The sequence below is a fragment of the Anthonomus grandis genome, chromosome 1, assembly GCF_022605725.1.
Source record: "Anthonomus grandis grandis chromosome 1, icAntGran1.3, whole genome shotgun sequence".
NCBI classification, from domain to species: domain Eukaryota; kingdom Metazoa; phylum Arthropoda; class Insecta; order Coleoptera; family Curculionidae; genus Anthonomus; species Anthonomus grandis.
The window spans coordinates 18906933-18928624 of record NC_065546.1 but is presented as its reverse complement, the minus strand read 5'-3'; the positions used below and the strand labels follow the sequence as shown (position 1 = coordinate 18928624).

At 31.6% G+C, this 21692-nt stretch overlaps 2 protein-coding genes across 9 annotated transcripts in view; both read right to left on the bottom strand.

The window, feature by feature from the left end:
• The window catches only part of LOC126741731 (protein pangolin, isoforms A/H/I/S), a 359880-nt gene that overhangs the window by 16699 nt on the left and 321489 nt on the right, over positions 1–21692 (bottom strand). The gene's annotated exons all lie outside the window — the stretch shown is intronic.
• LOC126741818 (uncharacterized) lies at positions 8786–14634 on the bottom strand. The gene is made up of 2 exons (XM_050448299.1): positions 13569–14634; positions 8786–9495 (listed from the first exon to the last, which is right to left on the bottom strand). Exon 2 carries the CDS (start codon positions 9460–9462, stop codon positions 8803–8805), a length of 660 nt encoding a protein of 219 aa, XP_050304256.1. The 5' UTR covers positions 9463–9495; positions 13569–14634; the 3' UTR covers positions 8786–8802.

Below are 21692 nucleotides of genomic sequence, written 5' to 3'. Positions count from 1 at the left end.
TATCTTCGTATCTCTTATAGATTCCGAGATCCCCATGTGGAGGGTCGAATTGGAAACACCCTGTGAGTAATGTCTCTCCAATCTATCATTGTCAAAGAATATATTTGGCATTATGGTTTAGTTGATGCAAAAATATTTTAATCTTTACTATCATCCTTAACCATCGAAGCAAATATACTTTTATAATACAATACAAAGATATGTTTAAGTAAATTTGACTAACGTTGCTTATTTTGTGTTAACACCGATTAGCACTATTCCATAATTATTATTCTTTCAAAATTTATTTCACTTGTAAAAACAGTTAATTCCCTACACAAATTCATGATTATCCTGTAATTTCGGACAGAATATAACTTCTTGATATGTTTTATATTCCTAATATATCTGGTCACCGTTAAAAGATTGAAGAAATTGAAGGTCCCTTAGTGAATGGATATCTTTATGATGCCTAATTCGTTTTTTAGATGTTGGATAGAAATGAAAAATAAGTAAATTACCTAGTAAGCTTCTTAAGTCCATATACTTTTGTGAAAAACTCAAACTTTATTCATAGAAAATGAATTAAGCCCTTCTGAGAAAAACTCATGATTAAATTTGTTTTTCGATCGAATAAGGTATTCAGTTCGAATACCTTCTTAAATAGATTTAGACTGATTTCAAATTAAAATAACAATAATGTTATCAAAACACAAATAAATTAAAACAACAATAAACCACATCGATTAAACTTCAGTCGGTTTGCTTGGTTTGACTGCGCTTGATCGATATGAAGTACTGAAATATCACATATTGCGTCTAATTGTCATCCATTTGGCCGAAATCTCTAAATTATTTCTTTAAATTTCACAATTAATATATAACAGCGTAACTGCATCCCCTACACTCAATAACATTAGTTGTACTTCTCTCCACTAATAATCTATTTTGAGGTTTCTTTTATAATCAAAGTTGTCGTTGGCGTAGCCTTTCAGCGGCACCTTTGACAAATACACCGCAAAATAGGATATTGATGAAGGCAACATATAACATGATGGGATTGGAATCCTTAAGTTAAATTATGTTTTTGTGATGTAATGTAATGATTTAACTTTCTAATAAAGGTTTGTTACTATTTAGCAGATGGAAGCGTTCAAAGTCTAAGAAGGAAAAAAGACTGACAGTTAAGATGTAAACTAAACAATAACAATGTTTAATAGTAATAATTTTTTGATCCCCGGCCATTGTAGTCAAATTCATATCATGCTTTTTTCACCCCTTACCTAAATTTATTTTTTTTTATCGCATCAGCGTATTTGTAATGAAATTAAAAGTATAAAGTATTCCGTTTGTACCAAAATTGTATCTCAAAACCATTCGTCTTTGTTACACTTAAACAAACACAAAAAAAATGAAACAAATAGGACAACGTTGCATTCGGTTTTGCCGAAACCTTCAAAATAATTTTTCAATTTTCCTACTAAAGTAAATAATATTAGATTTAATAAAGTAATCTACTAAAACCTCTAATAACCGAATAAAATCAACAGCAGTCCCGATTCCTTTGATGTGTGTTAAAAACCGACATAGTGTTTGTTTCTATCATTTTCTAAAGATTTTTAATTTGTTTTATTTGTTTGTTATCTATCAAGTTTTTGTATTCCGTTTTATCTAAATTATACCTTTATATATCCTAATTGAGGGTTGATAACGTTAAATTTAATATATCAACGACTAATCCTACTCGATGAATAAATACGTAAACATCTAAATTCAAGCCCGGCCACTATTCCTTTGATCTGTGCTAAAAAACCGACATACATACATTAAAGCGCATGCGCAAATACACCCACACACTAAAAGTAATGTGATAATGACTGTGAATCAGAAAGAAATTTATATTGGGATTGACTTTTTTTTTATTTGCTGTCAAGAAAATATAATTAAATAATGAAAGTGAGGTTATATTCATAAGTAATCATTAACTACCTCCCCGAAACTTACACAATGTGAACCGGTATAGCATATTCAAATCCATAGTTCCCAAACGCCTCGTCCACATCGTGTTCAACAATCTCGATCTTCACAATATCAGGATTAAATTCACATGGTGACAAACTGCGTTCCTCCGAGGGAGACCTTTGCATCTCCGCTAATACTGTTACGGTACAATAATGTTATGCGCATTCTCTTAAATGTATCAGCTGTAACATTTTACAAATATGATCATATAACTGCGCCAACATCAAACTTTCCACGCATTAACTTTTATAACACGATGCAACGAACGAAGCACACAACGGACAAAAAATAACTGAAAACGATGTCTGGGTCTGCTGAATGTAGTTACGAACAACGCCTAGTAGCGCCATCGTAGCCTTGGCAAGTAAATCAATACGGTGGGGTAGAGAGGGATCGCGAAATGTTTGGCGAGAGAGCAAACGATTCTGCAACCCTCTGCACTTCAAAGAGCCGCTTATTATTGCCGAGGAATTGACCGAACTGGTACACTAATAATTATGAATTACGCATGATGGATTTATTTTAACTTAAATGACCATGAAAACCATTAAAGCGTTCTAACGGAAAGACTGATAGACCGGGGTTCAGTTTTAAGCCCAATGCTTTGTATGTGGTTTATATAGGAATATCATCACGTTTGTGCCGATTGTGGAACACCGACGGAATACTATGCCGGTGTCGATAAAAGAGACCGCTCCATGCAGCGAACGGTCCGTTGGCATCGGTGGTTAAAGTCGGATCGAAACACAGACGCACGCCGGCAAAAAAACTTGTCTTTAATATGGAGATTGTTTCAAGTCAGTGGCGGGCAGCCTTCCTCTTACGTTTTTGTAAGCGTGTAGTAAAGTTGTAAATATTTTTAAGCTGTTATTTATTTGTTAAAATTTTAGGTAGATGATACCGTATCGAAAAATGAAGTTATTCAGAGAGACGAATTTAGACAAAGACTTATATCTTACATGTTCAGTGTCGAAGGATTATTTGACATAGTTTCAAGTCAAGAAAGTCATTGTGTATCAGAAAACGAAATAAATTAACTTATTCAACAATTAACCTTTAAATATGCCATGCTCAAGAGTCGGCAGTACAAAAGGATTTATTAGAAACGCATCACTCTTGTCTGATAAAAATAATTCTTAGTCTTCAATTTGATTACTGCCGTACCAGTCAAAAAAGTACTCAAGTCACTTTTTTTACGAAATTGAGGCTTTTATATCAATCGATCAATCTATCAATCTGCCGTACAAGTCAAAAAAGTACTTTTGCCTTTTGAGCTTGGAACGGAGAAAATCGACGAAAACGATTTTCTTCCAAATACATATTAAAATTTCATATTTTCATACCGTATAAAACATTTTTAAGGAAAAATGATGATGCTCTTTCCGATTCCGTTTAGATATTTTAATAATTTTGTTATATTCACTAAGAAAAATGACTTTTTTTCGTAATTTTGGTTACTGCATCATTATAATGTAGAATAAACAAAAGTACAAATTTTTCTCTCCCTTTTATACTAAAAATGTACAACTATTATAGACTTATACGGTTTTATAGAGTCTAATAAATCTATACGAAAGAGATGCATTGTTAATTATAACAAATTATTGTATTTTAAAGTACACTTAATTCGGAGAACGACTCTATCTCTATACTCTATCTGATCATTTGGTTTCCTACCCTAAAATCTTTTTTTGCTTAAAGCTGACATAAAATAAATAAAAATATATTCTAATACTATCCACCGATAAATACCTTTAAAAAAATTATAATTCAATAAGATGAAAGCAGTTTAAATTTGCCAAGTATTAATTTTAACTTATGTTAATCAAGTCGATTTATCTTTTACAACGGCTCGGTTAACCTCTGACAGTAGCAGAGACAATTCTCTATAATTTTTTTCAGCTATTTAATTTCTGACTCATTCAAGTAAGAATATAACGACTATAGTCTATCCACTTTAAATAAAATAATCGTACAAATCTATCAAAAGTGCCGAGCAAAACCTCGATATATGGGGGAGAGTCGAACTGAATAGGAGTTCGTTTTGCAAGCAATACCACCGAATTTCCGTATTAAATACGTCCCCCGTAAATTTTGAAATCGATCACTACCGATGGCACCTCAAGGGTACCGCACCCCAAGCCGCCTGGATCCGCTTATCGCTCACAGGTGGATTATGGATATTCCTAATTTTTAAATGGTGGAAATTTCGCAGTCATGTTCTTAGAGCATGTGCATGGCTTTTTATGCATGTGTGTTGTGCATCTGCTTTACTGATTTTTCAATATTTGCTTAGCGAGTCGCTTTTTGCTTCCAGTATTATGGTTATACCTTTTTAGTTTCGAGGTCGTTCATAGGCGTAGGTACTTGTAATATTTATTAATTTAATTTTCATGGATTAAATGCCTTTATTTTGAAAGAGATTAAATTCTAATTTAATACTTTTAATCCTTTTGTATAGGTACCTCTTAACGCTTTGTAGCATGCAAAAATGGGGACAGATAATATATACAGAATATAAATACTTTTAAATCATATTTTCAATCTTAGTATTCACTACTACGCTGTAGTATAACAATATTTAAAAAAATGGAGGTATTCAGTCCAACGAAAAGATGTAATAATTCTCCACTATCACTGAGTGAAAAAGTTATTATTTTAAATGTACATGATTGCATAAAATACGATTACCCTAGTTTTACTGTGGAAGAAATTGTTGAAAGATGTTCTTAAATGACTTTGAATTGGAAAGTCCAATTGTTGCGGGAAAGAAAAGTAGCAGGTCAAGTGGAATCTCCCAAGCAAAAGTCAGGACGACCAAAAAAAGTCCTTGATGAAAATACTAAATGTATAATTCTAAGAAAAGTTCACTCTTTAAAAAGGAAATACCCACCCTAGACAAAATGGAGCTTGGCCAAAATGACAGTATTCCGTTGATAAGTAGAAAACTTTTATGGAAAACTTTAAAGAATATGGATTTTGCCTGGGAAAAGCATAACCGCAAATCATTTTCACTGGAGAGCGACGAAATTGCTTCGAGACGAGAAGCTGAAAAAAGAAAGGGTTTTATTTTGATGAGACGTGGGTTAACGAAGGTTATATAGTCCAAAAAATTTGGCAAGATAAAAATATAACCAGTGCTCACCAAGCTTTCATAGAAGGCCGGTCCACGAATATTAAAGTGCCTTCGGGGAAAGGAAAAAGACTAATAATCACACATATTGGAAGCGAAGAGGGATTTTTAAAAAAAGCTGCTAACCTTTAAGTCGACTCGCACAGGAGATTACCATGAAAATATGAACTCAGACGTTTTCGAAGACTGTTTTGGTGAATTGATAAAATTTCTTCTAGCTAATTCGGTCGTGGTTATGGATAACGCAAGCTATCATTAACGTCGAATAGAGAAGACGCCCACTTGCCATAGCAAACATAGCAACCTACACAAAAATTGTTTCATGAAATACGCCGTGGAAGAAATAGCCGAAAAATATAATATACCTGTACTACGCTTACCGCCATATCATTGCGAACTAAATCCTATAGAACTGATATGGGCTCAGGTACAAGGATGTGTACCAAGACAAAACACAACTTTTAAAATGAAAGATGTTAAGCTACTGTTTGATCAAGCCATTACGGAAGCGACACCAGAGAAATGGCGAAAAGCAGTACATCATGTAATTAAGCAACAGGACAAAATGTGGGATCTTGACAACCTGATCGATCAGACAGTCGACCCTTTAATTATAATGTCAGTGATGAGGTGATGACAGTTCGTCAAATGTTTAATTTTTAAATTTAATAATTAATAATATAATTATTTTATTATAATTATTAATAAATTAATAAATAAAAATAATTTAATTTTTATAAATTCTATGCAAAAAGTTCCAGATCTAAAAGTGTAATTTTCAACCGTTTTGCTCTACATATTATGTTCAATAACTCCTGGAATAAGGCTCCTTGTATACCTACAAATATTTTTATAATGTAAATCTAAAAGATATCTACAAACTTTCTTTGGGACACTTTTATATCTATGTATATATTATACCATGTACAGTGTGTCCCAAATTTGTCGGCCAGCATGGGGCAGGCATTTTGTTATGGATGATGTTGCGCAACTTTTTACTAATTAAACCAACTCAACCAACCCTGTATCTCTAAAAGTTACCCAGTTCCCGATGTTGACCCAAAAATTTGGGATACCTGTATATAATAATAATCCCTGTGCATACGTATTATATTACATTTTTATTATTCTTTTTAAAGAAAATAGCATTTACATCAATTTTAAGGCAACATATAATAAGAAGTCTGATACAACAACAAGTCCCAATTGCACGCCTTTGGCGAACCGTTTTCAATGTTTATCAGTGGATAACAATGGTCAAAACTCATAAATTGATTTAAAATCGGGTGGCACTACCTGCACTCGACAAAAAGAGAATTTCACATTAAAACTAATACCTAACTACGGTAGTGGCATAAAATATTGGTGGGTCACCGGGTCCACTTCTGCAAAATGAGGTTTTATTGCTCTATACATATCTTAAATAGAGTATAGATTTCTATTTTTCGGGGCGCTGCAGCACCCAAACATTTGTAGAAGTGGAAACAAGAACATATAGAAAATACCGCTGCAGGCATTTATCACGTTTAATTGTTGCCTGAAACTTGTGCAACCGGAATGAAAAAAATGGTTGGGTATAATTGCAAAACTATTAATTCATGAGAATAATTTTGATAGACATATTTTTAATACAAATACATACATATTTCGGCAAACGCTCTACTACTTATTAAATTTATTGTACATGATACGAGCATTTTACATATACGTATATTCAACACGGGTATATTAAGAGGGTGCTAATTTTGGGTACCCTGAATAACATTTTTTTATGAGTTCTTCATATTAAATATTTTTGGCAACATCACTTTTAATATTGAGAAGCGACTTCTTAACCACGTTGTAATTCTTAGCATTGTTAAAAAAGATCTTTCGCAAGTACTCGATCCAATGGGAAATATAAGAGCTACTTAAAGCAGCCTGAATTCTGATACATTTCAAAAAAATTATCTGTTACGATAGCGACTGATTTAAAAAAAAATCGTATTTTCATATGATTGACAATACTGTCAAGTATGTAATAATATCCTACTTATAGTCGAGATTATTCCCATTCAAATTAGTTGAAATATTTTTATTTAATTTTCGAGTATTTACGATAATAGCATTTTATTGTGCAATTTTTTTAATCTCTTTCCATAGTTGATTAAATGATTCTTCCTTTCTTTTATTTTCCTAACGTAACGTATTTGCTTTGCTCTGCAATTCCTCTAGAAATGTTCTATTAAAAAACTCGTTGGCGCTCTAGCGCAACTACTACTATCAATATACTAACTATAAACTACAGCGAGATTAAATCTATTGGCAATACAATGAATATAAACCGCTTCATATTTTTCTTTATTCTTTGCTTGTAGGCTGTGCTGACTTCCCTACACAACACTTGCACCGACGTAAGATTGTGCAATTATTGATGCATTACGTTGTTGGAAACATTCAATGAATCCCAAAAAGCGTTCTTCTATTTCCAGATTATTTTACACCAGAAGCAGAATTAATTTTAATTCCATATTTATCGAGTTGTAAATGTGATGATTTAAAAAAACAAAAGAAGGTGCAGCAGCAAATTGACATACATGTTGCTCGGCGAACTGTTTATGGCTTTTATAAGGATAATTCAGTTGCAACTTTAAAAATGATTCCGGATAAACTTAATAATATGTACCCAGATTATAAGTATACCTGTTTAGAAACTCTTAATGGATTCTTAGAAACGGGAATTTTAATTCAGTATATACCGGGTGACACAGAAAAAAGGGAACACTTAATAAGTTCTTATTTTCAACAAATGAAATTCGATATATCGATAGAATAGTTATATAAGAGCACCTTTTGACATATTCTATTGTTTTCCATCACTTCCGGTTTAACAGGAAGAGACACTAACTTTCTTAATTTAAATTACGCATTTCGATAGGAAATGATATTCTGAAAACAATGATATTCTATTTGCTACTTTTTGTTTTATACTCATAGAAAATTTTTTTTTTAAATTTTAAAACAAGGGTGCCATGAATGCGTTGAAAGTTTTAATTTTTAATCAATTAATCACGGAAAAATAGTTTTCATTGCATTTTATGACTTAAATCATTTACACGCCTACTTAAAATTATTAAACTATTTAAAATGTCCAAACCATTAATTTTGGCATTTACCTTTTTTTTTTTAATAGTACATTGGGAACAACCACTTTTAAAATGCGGTTTCTTTTTTCCAATAATTTGATATGATTTTTAAATGGGTTTATAAATAAACCCCCAAAATTTTAAAATTTTTTGCACTGTTCTTTTTAAATCATTTCGTTGACAGGATGATAAACATAAATTTATGTTATACTAGAAAAGTGTAATACATTTAATCTCGAAAAAATCGGTATAATATTTGGTCACTAAGAAAATCGGTTTATTAAAACATCCCCATAAAATTTACAAAAAAGTATTAAGCCGATAATTTTAATTCAATAAACATAAAAGTTTATACATCTAAACAGCTTAATTGGTCAAATAAACATTTTTATGGATATATCACGAAGAGTGTTCACGATGCGTGCAGAAAAATGCAGGTGATAAGATAATCAATATTAATATTATAATCAAAATAATCAAAACAATATAGAATGGTAATTTCAGAATTTAATCAAGTGCATGCATCTATAATAATTCTAATCCTCACCCAATGCCAGGAGGTGATTTAAGATCCTTTTCCTCCTCCCTCATCTCATTTTTAATCAATGCATCAAAACCACTAGGAAACGAGTAAGTCGTATACGGCTTCTTCTCCAAGAGATTATTCAAAATCCTGTTTGATGAAGGACTGTTAGGTTTACTACTGTCAAATGCCGGTTTTGGTTGACCAACAAACTGATGTGGCTGCGCCATTATTGAGTTCATATACCAAGCAGTAAGCAGCTTATTGTCCAGGGTGTTCATGAAAGAATAAATATCAGGTGATGCTTTATCTTTGCTACTACTTGAATCGCTTTGAGAGGGACTGTAAACGTTTCTATTGTAACAATTCATGGACTCCTCATTTTTCATTAGGTAGTTTCTTAGCTCTTCGCTCGGGCTAGGAGACACATTTTTATTATTCATGATCATATTTTTTGTCAGATCCAAGCACTGGTCTTCGACGAAAGATTTTTTCTTATTTTTTAAAGATAGATCTTGGGGAAATTCGGCGAGGTTCTTGTTAAGATTGTCAATTTTAGTTTCGTTATTGTTTTCGGATAGTTTTTCGGTGGTAACTGGTTCGGTGCGTGAAAACGGTGCGACGATGGCGATCGGCATTTTTTTTACGGTGAGGTTTAGAGGTTCATCCGGATATTCCATAATTGTTTTTGTAGTAGTAAGATTTAAACTATGCTGTAAAAATGTGAAACGATATTGAGGGAAGGATTTTGAGCTTCTGCATTCGATTATTTATTGTCTGTACATTGTAGGATTTATAAAATCATTGGTTTTCTTTCTTGTTCTTTTAAAGCCCTTTATTATAGGACTTTATTATACCTGATAACCCACCTTGTCTAAATCTTTAATCAAAACATATGCTTGTTTTTAAATAAAAATTTAATAATCATAAGAGTTGACTCTGGATATGGAATATATAATAAGGGGTTAGAAATATTGAAAAAGATGTATACACTAATTTTTTTTTTGACATAGGTGCGTTTTAAACCTCCATTTTAGATATAAATTATTTTTTATGAAAACTATGTTATCGTGTACAAAAAAATATATTTTTTTTGATAAAAACTTTTTGCTAACTACTAAATGAAGCCCAATAATCTTTTTGTATATTAAAAATTGCAATTGTCATAAAAATACTCTTACTATATACTCATTCAGGAAATTATTTACAACTTCGGTTGGTAAAAAATATATATATTTAAGATTTATTGGATGAAATAATTTTGACATATTTAGAAGGAGTTTTAGCTCAAATAGGTAACATTTTTAATAAAATGTTAAGAGCCTTGAAAAAAAATGCTTTATACTCGGCAGGCATAGCCTATTTTGTTCCATTTTTGTTTCTGAAATTGCAAAAGCCTAAAATCCAATTTGATTTGAATTTTGAACTATCCTTTATATCTAAAATTAAACACACCATTACTAAGATTATTTTTTTTATAAAAAAAAAGATAGATGAATGTATACAGCTGTTAAAATTGACAGAGTAGTTAAGAATAGAGTAAATAATAAGAGTAGTTGAAAAGACGTTTCTCGATGAATAGAAGATTTTTTTGAAAATGCTAAATGTCTGTAAATATGTCTGTATAAATAAAGTTAAATTGTTTTTCGCTTAACGAACATTTTAATGTTTATAGTTCCTATTAAATGAGTTGGACGTGGAGTCAAAAAACTCAGGTTTTTAATAATGCCGACGTTTCGGCCTATTAGACCATCCTCAGGGCGATATAATGGATATAGTTGGTTCCTATAAAATATAAAATAATTAGTATTTTTTTCCTGGATTTTAAAATATTATAACAGATTTGCAAGGTTACAACATACTTATAAAAAAGGATAAAAAAATATATTAAAATTAAAAAGAAGGTCTTTTATCTGCAGGTCCGGCACATTTTTAACACATGGTATATATGTATACAGTGCATCCGTAAAGTAGCGGATAAATTCAATAAAAATGAAATGAACCGTTTCCGAAAAAAAATGCCTGAACCCGTCGAGTTGAATATTTGGTTTAGGGTTTTTGTATGTGGAAATTAAATATACAGAGCGATTCAAAAAAATATATGACTTCATTAATATGTTTTTTAAATGGAAACCACAATTTTTTAATGCAGAATCAGAAAGAACGCATCTTTTTTACGAAGGATATGGTACAAATGAATAGTGGTTACATTAGCAATTTTGAACGAAAAATGATGATAAAATATAAGATTAAAGAAATACCTATCTAAATTAAATGTTCGAATTGAGCATCGTTAATAACCTGACAATAACCAAGACGATTTAAAAACTCTTTTTGAACGTTGCCAATGACATCTGGAATAATATTTCTAATTTCCTGGCGTATTTGTTCTTTTAAATCTTCTAAACTCGCTGGTTTAGTAAAATACACTTTACTTTTTAAGTATCCCCATAAAAAGTAATCTGGCGATCTGGATGGTCATTCAATGAACCCTCGTTGGATGACGTCTGTCCAACGATTTGGAAAAACTTTATCTAGATAATTGCAAACGGGTAAAGCATAAAGTGGCGGGGCTCCATCTTGCTAAAAAAAAAAAGATCACGTTGGTGCATGTCGGGTTCTTCCAAATCCGGATACAAAGTTATCAGAGCAGGGATAAGATCATTCCTAAGGTCCTAAAACTCTTCCTTCCACTAGACGGCACCACACATATAAGACTTTTTGGGGGTGTTGTGTATGACATTCTGTGAACCAAGTCGGTCGCCCAGTATCGACAATTCTGTCTGTTCATATGACCGTTTAGAGTAAACGTTGCTTCGTCAGAAAATATTATCCGTTTTACAAAATTATTATTATCATTACACGACATATCTCCAAAACCAATCGTTCACAAGATTTCAATTCTTTCACGTTCGGTTATTTTCTCATATTTCATACACTAACAGTTGCACCAAAATATATTCATTTCTTGACACTGACAACAACAATTAAAAAACCAAAATACCAATATTTAATTTAGATAGGTATTTCTTTAATTTTACATTTTATCACAATTTTGCGTTCATAACATGCGTTCACAAATTGCTTATATAACCACTATTCATTTGTACCATCTCCTTTGTAAAAAAATGCGTTCTTTTTTAGATTCTGCATTAAAAAATTGTGGTTTCCATTTAAACATTTTTTTTATATCCCCCTGTATATTTAATTTCCACGTAGATTAACCCTAAACCAAATATTAAAATCGACGGGTTCGGGCATTTTTTTCAGAAACGGTTCATTTTATTTTTATTCAATTTATCCGCTACTTTACGGATGCACTGTATATATACATAGATAATTATATTAATTTGAACTTACGTAAAAACTTAAAACTTTTTGTCCTTCAACATCAGAATGTATAATAATAAAAGCGTAGTGAACGTCAAAAAATGCTTCTAATATTCAATGGTCTTTTTGCTGGACCTAATGATTTCAAATTGAAAAAACTTTGTCTTTAAACTTGGTTGTAGAGCAATAGGGAGATTCCTTAGATAGCGCAATATATAGTTGTTATGATTATTTTTGCTTATTGATTACACAATTAATAAATAAATGAAATACGGATGATCTTTTAGCGATTTGGTTTTATTGTTTTAATAAGGTTGAAATACGATGTACTTAAATTATCCGTGACTTGCTTTTTAATAATTCTTTTATTGTGTTATTTAATGTTAATCATTTCGGCAACTATTTTTTTTTAATAATTTGATTGTTAACATTTTTGTCTCTTGAAAATTGAATTGATGTACTTTTATATCGGCATGTTTTGTAAGAGCCATTTTATTACTACTGCACTCACTAGTTCTTTAGGAGTAGATGTTTTTGTTAGGTGGACAACGGTTTGACGGTATTTTCACATTTTAAAACTATAGTTAAATTTGTATTATTAAATGTTATTAGCCACTCTTCCTGACAGATTTCTGACATAAGGAATTGTGAAAAATTTTCTTGTGTTGTTAGTAGCTTTTACCGTTTGGCAATCTTGTGTTGGTGGTTTGTATTTTAAAATGTTAATTTATTTTGTCGGATACCCGTTTTTAGAAGGCAATGTTTTTATATTTTTTATATGAATATCTGGATGTGACAGTTGCTTGACAATTGTTGTTTAATATGTACCGAAACGTCGGCATTATTAAAATCTAAAACCTGAATTTTATTTGACCCCACATCTAGCTCACTTAACAAGAAGCATAAAAAAGTACACTACATTATATAGACCGATTCTAACCACGAATTTTAAAACAAAATTATTCTTAAAGAGAACTTTATTCCGAAATGCATTAAACAGTATGAAATAATTTTATGACATACGAGTTTCTAGTTATAATTAAATTTTTTTTATAAGTTGCCACCTGATACCATAAAACTCCGTGACATCAGACTTATAATGATGATGCTCTGCTAAAAATATTTATATGATATATTTATTCAAAATGCCCCGTTTAAAAGAAATTACAAATAAGACTACAAAGGAAATCTATATGTTGCAGTGACTATATAATTATTTATACGGTGGCCATTTCAAAGAGCAACAAGACTTTAAAGAGAAACACTTATTTATTGTATTAAAATTATTATTTTATGTAAACGCCCCACTCGCATGTTCTATTTTCTTGTTTTATTTAAAAAACTATTGTGATTGAAATAATTTGCTCATATATATTATGTTTTCTTAAAATAATGTGAATTTTAGAAAATCTTATTTGTCTAAAAAGAAACCTCCACTCAATATCAATTTCCAAACCTAAATAACAATCTGTAAAATGGATGATCAAAAATGCATCGTGCAATAAATAATGGATTAGCCCTGGAGATCCAAACAAAGGAAAATTGCATCAACGCGCGCCAACACACAAACACAGAGGAGTTCGCGGAAGAGATCAACAAGTTTTTTCTACGTACGCCGTCGTAGCGAGCACTTTATCACAGTGAGAAAAATCAATATAAATGGCTTCGCCCCATCCTTTGTCGGCCTGAATGAAAACAGACGCGGAAAACACGTGGAAATTCCCCGTACACTATACCGAACACACACTCAAACCCGAGATGATTTTTTCGCCTAAAAAAACGGAATTTCCAATTGAAATTTTCATCAGAAATACAGCGTCTCGTGTTACATTCGCGACGATTTAATTGCTGCCGAGAGGGTATAGAGGGAGGACAAAACAGTTTTGTTCCGATATAGTTACTAGTTAGATAGAGAGGGTAAAATGCCCCGGCCAGAGCAGGCCGTTTGTTATGTCGCTATTTGACGGATTGATTCTGCGATTTACCGCTTACTGCTGGGTACAGCGCATCCCAGGGAAATTGCAACAAGTCCTCTCTTCACCTCTTCCCACCCGCGGGTTCGTCGTTAAATCTCACTCACTCGATGTTATTATGGACCCGGAATAGAAATGAAAACGACTGATGGGGCGAAGCGGCTGGATGGCCCGTTTCGCTAATTGTTTTCTCGTATATTTTCGGGATTTGCTGCTTCGCTTTATGCGCTCACTACATAAACGGTATCAAATTTAGCTCGGGATTTCGATTTTGTTGCGATGATTCTCCTTAAAGCCGCTTTAAAGACTTATGCGAAAACTTGTATTTGGGTAAATGTTCATATTTATGAATAGTAGATTCCCAGAATAGTATAAAATCAGAATTTCTCCAGGTATAATGTCCCAGAAACTTCGTATCTTGTTATAATATATTTTAATTTATGTTTTAAACATATTGAATATGTGATAGGTCAAGACACCTTAATGGGGAGATATGTTCTTCCATGCTTTACTAACATTAGCAGCTGGTAGCATGTTAATGTAAACCTGTTCAATACAGTTCTGCTCCAGCTGTTAAGTATATCTGACATACCAAATTGTATTTCTTAATGATCTACTCAGATTATGAAGTATGTTCCTCTATTCAGCAAAGCAATTATGTTGACGTAATATTAATTTTTGTAATTCATGAAATTATAAGCAATAATCTTGCTTGATTATTACAATATTTCTGCGTACTTTTATTGGACATGAGTGATGCTTATTTACAACCGTCTTTAAATCAAAAAATTGGGTAAAGAAATAACAATATGAATTTATGCAATATAATTTTTACTACAGCAATGCAAGCAATTTCTGCAGTTATATTGATTTACAGCTAAATGAAAATAACTAAATAAAATGTTTTTTTTTACACTTTGATCGACCTTGATCGAGTCAATTTTAACCATGACCAAATTGGCACTCATATTGAAATCAGAATTCCTCCACTTGAAAATATAATTTTAACGTGCTCAAACCAGAAATATAAGCTTCTGGATTAGTCCTAGCATCAGCATGCTTAATATGCAATTGTTTCAATAGTTTTTCTTTTCAAATATTTAAAAAAGCCTTCTCTGAAGAGAAACGATAACCTCCCAAAGCATTTTATTACTTGACGTAAAATACTAACCACAAATAAACCAGCGTCAATTAAAATATGCAAAAATCCGCCTATACGTCAAAGAAGAATCCAATAAAGGGTCGGATAATTTCCCTTTGAGGGAACAAATATTGGCTTCCTTGGAGCCTTTCCAGAGAGTCATTCCAGCGGCCGGGATTCCCTGGAAAAAGGCCGCAATGAACGTACAACGACCCAATTTGGGATCCGACGATAAAAAATGCATGTTATGTACGGACGGCTTGTCTTCATCAAAGGGAATTATTGATCAGCTGCCGCCGGTAGGGCAGCAAAGGGCTGACGCTTTACAGACGAAAACAAGAGAGACGGCGAATCAAGTCATTTTAAAATGGAATTGCCGACGAAGCTAATGCCGACGAAATAAAATTATTTTGTCATAATGCAAATTAAATTGAGTCTCTTCGTCTTTGAATTTTCCTATGTTGTTAATAACATTTACTAGTTTTAATAATTTACTTATAGGCAAAATATATTATAAGATGCCTTTTATAGTAATGGACCATGGTGCTGCATAAATAACAGAAAACTTTAAGGAATAAGTCAATTCTTAAATTATTGATTTGTATGCGCCCTCTAGCGTTCACCAACAATACAGCAGGATTCTGTTCGACAATAAATGAAATGTAAAGGGCAGGAAATTCGAGAACGAACGGCTCAAATTAAGGCCGTTTCGCACAGATGGGGTGAGCTTTTCTAAATTCAAGAGTTATTTTGTTCTTTACAAGGAATAGTAATTACAAAAATTCGAGATGCTCGTTTAGAATTTAATTTTTTTGTTTTTTTTTATTTCGTACTTGTCATTGGTTCATTAGTTTAATTGTCTTATATCTTCTCTCAGATTATGTCTAATAGTAATTCAGGACAATATGTATACAAAAACTTTACATACTCATAGTTTTGTAATTATGTTAAAAAAATGCAAATTTAAAACAAACAAAAATTAATTGTTTAATCATTTCGAGGTTTATGAAAATTTGAGTAAAAAAAGTTATTTTAATTTTGCCTATTAGCGTATTTATTATGGTCTATCTTTAATTATATTTTGTAATTTTTTTTAACCATTTTCACCCCAGATATTACATCTTTCTCTATTATATACTTGTCCCTGCATTTAACCTTGATTATTTCCTCCATATGTCTAGTTTCTGCGACATGATTTTTACTTACTATATTCTCTATATTATTTTAATTCGCTAATATTAATTACACTTTTTTTTCTTTAAATCTGTTATTTATCTTCCCTTTCACTTGGTTTTATCTTTAAAAATATATATTTTTTGTACTTTGTTTTTATTCCATTTTTAAATTTTCAATGATTTGGGTCTAGGTTTTTACATATCCTTTCCTCATAACTTTGTTTCTCTCCAATCCTTCTTTTCTCATGTTGTTGCTTTTGTTGTCATTTTTCATACTTTTAATTCATATTTTTTGGCTTTTTTATATTGCTATACAAACATATTACATTACTTTTTAAGACTACAAGACTACAGACCACTTTTGAAAATTTGCTTTCAATTATTTTTTACTCATGGTCTTTTAATTTGTTGATATTATGGTATGGATTATTGGTCCACTCCCTCCAGATTTTCGTCTCCTTCTGTTTGTCATTCTTTTTGTCTTCTGTCAGTCATTTTCATTTCATTTTTCTACTCTTTCGCTAAGGATAAGGATAAGGATAAGGATATTTTATTCATTTATATTACTTTCTTCCAAATAAGTCAAAGAGCGATTTTTCAGCACACCGGTTTATGTCCTACATTATGTAACAGATCTCATCAGGACTCATTATTCTCTTGTTTTTGAATTTACTCATATCATTATTATATTCTTCTTAGATCTTTCTTTCTCATTCTTATCAGCACAGTCATTTTTCTATACAATCTCTAGTTTTATTAGTTTTGTATTAACATTTTTTTCTCTCTTTTGTGCTTCTTTTGCCTTTTGTTAAAATATATTCTAATAATTATTTCCATATTTTATAATATTTAATATCGAGTACTATCAATTTTCCTTTATAATACTTCTCTTTTTTTAAATCTAATCTCTTATGCTGACTAGGAAAAAAAAGGCTTGGAGTTTTAGAATCCTACTACGTTTTTTTATGGACAATCTTCGTTCATTGGTTTTACAAAATAATTTTTCCAAAAGAATTGGAAATTTTCATTCATTGACCCATTTCATTTTATTATTCGTTGATTCGGTTACCCAAAGCGAACAACGCATTATGTAACTATGTTAAAAGTAATATGTCAATTACGGTGATAGGTTCATTATTCGTGGAAAGCGTTATCTTGTAATCATATAATTACCGTCAAGAAGTAAACTGAATTACAAGACCGCCATACAACCGCGTTGAAATGTTAATCGTGTGGCGTTTCCTCTTGACTGCTAGCGTGATCCGAAATGATATACAACTTATGATGTGAATATATTTTTAGTATTGGGTTATTCTCCAATTATTGCTCCTTTTCGAAAACTGTTATCAATATAATATACACTATATTATTAATATATATATGTGGTGTTTAGTTAGTGATTTATTTGACTCAGGAACAAAAATTAGGTTTAAGATTATTAAACAGCGTCCTTTTTGGGACATAGATATCTTCTGATTAAGAAAAACGTTAGACGGATGTCATATTACTTATATCCATTCGAGATCCAGATTCGATTTTTAATTGAAAATTTCACACGCATTTCAAATGTTGAAATGAATCTTTTGACTGTTATAACATCTAAGTACTGATAATGAGAGCTTCAAGACGTTATATTGATAACTATGAGACCAAGGATTAATGTTTGTACAATCCTAACTCGTAAAAAAGTTTGTACAAAAAATAACAAATAGCATCTAATCATATTGTTGATAAATTTAATAATTGTTTTGTGAATACTGTTCCAAGTCTTTACTATTTTCTTCAAAGTCATCTTCTTATAATTCAAATATGTTTTTTTACCTAAATGAATTTGAGCAAATAAATACCATATCGGGACACTTTTAAACAAATAAACAACACTAGCAAAGATTGCTTTGGTATCTCTGCATACGTTTTAAAAATTGTCAAAGAATTATTATAAGCGCCGACTCGAAAATTGATAAATAGAAGTATTGGAGAATCCACTTTTTCCATCATCTGGAAAAAAGCCCTAACTATTCAAATATTAAGAAAGGAAATAAAAACAACATGTCAAATTATCAGACAATATCATTATTACCGATTTTATCCAACATTTTGGAGAAGTGCATTTAACAGATAGCTGAATCTCCAGAACAACAAAAACTTTTTACAAACAATTTGAATTCAGGGCAGGCTTAAATACAGCTTCAGGAAAAATAGATTTAGTATCTTTAGTATCATTTTGTAAGACCGTTCACAGATAGTTGCACTTAATGATGTGTTACCTACCGAAAACCTCAGGATTCCATTCTGGGCCCACTTCTGTTTTTAATTTATGTAAATGATCTCCCGTCTACCAGCAAGTAGGCAAGTATATCCTTTTTTCTGGTGACATCACAGTATCTGTGAGTGGGTAAACCTTTAAGGAGAATATTAGCAGGGCATGCACAATTAAAGGCTCAGCAGTGGTCAGAGTGTAAACAGAGTGTAAACGTGGTCTTATTCCTAACCTAAGTTAAAAACCGTTTCTTTAACAAAAACTAATGAACCTCCCTTTCCAGTTGTAAAAAATACAAGATTTTTTTGTTATTGATATATTGATTGATTTATTTAGATTCTTAGCTTGGATAGTGCCAAGACATCTCAGTACAAAGACATCTAGAGGCATTTATGCATTTCGAAACCTTGCCTCAAAACAATCCACTAATATCCTCAAAACTACAAACTTTTACTGATTTATTCCATTCTTCTTATGCTGCTATTTTTTGAGAGTACTTGGAGGGTTTGTTGCACAGACCTGATTTTTGATCGCATAGGATATAGCGAAAATTGCAAGAATAGGTTTATTAAAGCTAGTCGAAATGGACGAAAAAAAAATGGATATTCCACGTATGAAGACATTTATGGTCTGTCCACACAGCGCAACGAAAAATGCCACACCAGTGACTTAAGAAATGTTGCCTCTTGTAAAATTAGCCTGATTTTCCCATTAAATGTTCAAATAAATGTCAAGAGAGGTCAGAGATCTTAATCTAAAGAAAATCAAGGCTAGTATGTATGTATTATGCTATACTGTATGAATTTATCTTTTGATGTATTTTATATGAATAGGTCGAGTTTTTAAAATGTATATATTCTCTAGTGTTTATTACGGAAAATCTGGTTTTTAGCTATTAACTGTATAGCCTTTGATGTGGGTAAGCATTTTATATACGTATGATCATGAGGGTTGAAATAATAAAAGCTGGGTGTTCACCATATATTTCTTATTCTTATTTGTACTTCCTTTGAATATGTGGTGATCTTAAAGTTTTCGGAGAAGCTGCCATCTGATTGAAAATAAACAGCAAGTTAGTCTTCTTATCGCTATGGGCATGAGCTTCGACCGTGGTTGGGCCGTCTCGCACTGCGGGCAACAAAACAGCAACAACAATAAATTAACATATTTAATAATAGGCCTGCCGCTTCTTGGGGCCGCGTTTTAACACATGCTGATTCCGATCCAAACATGACCACATATTTTATTTTACCGGGTTTATGTATAAACAGTATAAACTGAGCTGTCGATGAGACGGTCGATTAAATTTAGAAAATTTAAATTTTTAATTTAATGGTTAAATGCTTCTGCTGGAATATAGTTATTCAATGTCCACAGCTAATATTTCTAAGATATTATCATGTTTTACAAAACTTTGTTTTTAACTTTTTTTACGTATTTCGCCAAGTACTTCCTCAACTAATCATCAAATAATATTTAACTATTTATGTCAGTAGTACTTATACTGCGAAAACGTAGTATATTGTGAAAAACTTTTTATCGTTTCTTTTTATCGTCAAAACTTTTTTTTTGCCTCTAAAGAAGTTGTGACAAAGAATCTCTAAAGATCTTTTCAAGAAATATCTTTGACATCTTCGTACATACAATGTTTATGGAAATTTTCAAAGAAAGTAGGTTTTTTAACAAAACTGGGAAAAACATAATTAATGCATACTAACAACTTAATACTTTATAATGCAATTGGTCTTCCCCATATGCAGTATTGTTTCAGCTTACTATTTAACCTGCCACAATATAGTATTTAACGACTGGTAAGTAATGATTAGTGGCAACGTAAAGTAATGATTCTTAATTGTAATCTTTATACTCCAATTGTGTCGATTTTTAGATATAATACATTCCAGTTGCTCAATTCGATTCTTCATAGACGCTTATTGGAATTTAACAACCTTCTAGCATTAAAAATTGCGAAAATTTAAATCAGGTCAAAAGACTCTTGATAAAGTCTATTTAAAAAAGTTTGTCTTTGATGTTTTATGTCTTATATATATACTCTTTCCTATAATATTAGTATTTTAGTATTGTTTTCTTTTTCAATTTTAATCCTTTTAGTTGAATTTCGGTCCAGGCTTTTCAACGATCATCATTCGTTATAAAAAAGCAAATTATAGTTCTGTCTCCCACGAAATTTCTTGAAATTAAACTTATAATCTTGATATGGTGTAAAACATGGTATAAATTGCCCCTTTACTTCCGTAAAAACTAAAAATATGATTAATATAAATTTGTATCAATCCCCATCATTATTAGCGATTAAGTTGACATATTGTAGTCCAGGGCCTTATAACCTCGGCCAATTGAGAGAACACCGAAGAAGCTTCGATGCCTCCACATATAGATGGCGCTAGAACGCGAAACTACCGCCTCGAGACTGCACGGACTGTAAAGCATGGTATATCAGTTATCACATAAAATGCGAATTGCGGAATTCTTTAGCAAACCTAGCTCCTTAGCTTCTAGAATTTTGCGGATCCTTTCTTTTTTACGTTCTCATAATTTGCCATGTGTTTAGTTCAGTGTAGAGTTCTACGGTTTATTTTTTTTATATTACACGTGGGGTAAAGAAAAATTTCTAAACAAGGAGTGAATTACATTTTAAATATTTTAGAAAAACTTTGAATCGCATATAAACATTGACGATATTGGACGTTAATGACAAAATTGAGAAAAGGATGCTGAGAAGCAGCTGCTACGTTAAATTTGTGGACCACAAAAGACACAGATTTCCTGGTTTTATTAACAGGCCCGACATGTTTAACACTTGTGTTCAGATTTCTAACTCTCAAAACCATAACAATCTCAGTAATAAACAATTTTATTTAAAATTCTATGTATGTTAAATTTATTTTACTCCAAATTCATTCTTGTATAATTCAACAAGGGGCCTTAAACCAGATGCCATACCTTCAGACAACATCCCAGGCTTAATTCAAGGCAAATTAGGATGGTGTCCGTAACAATTGGTACAAAT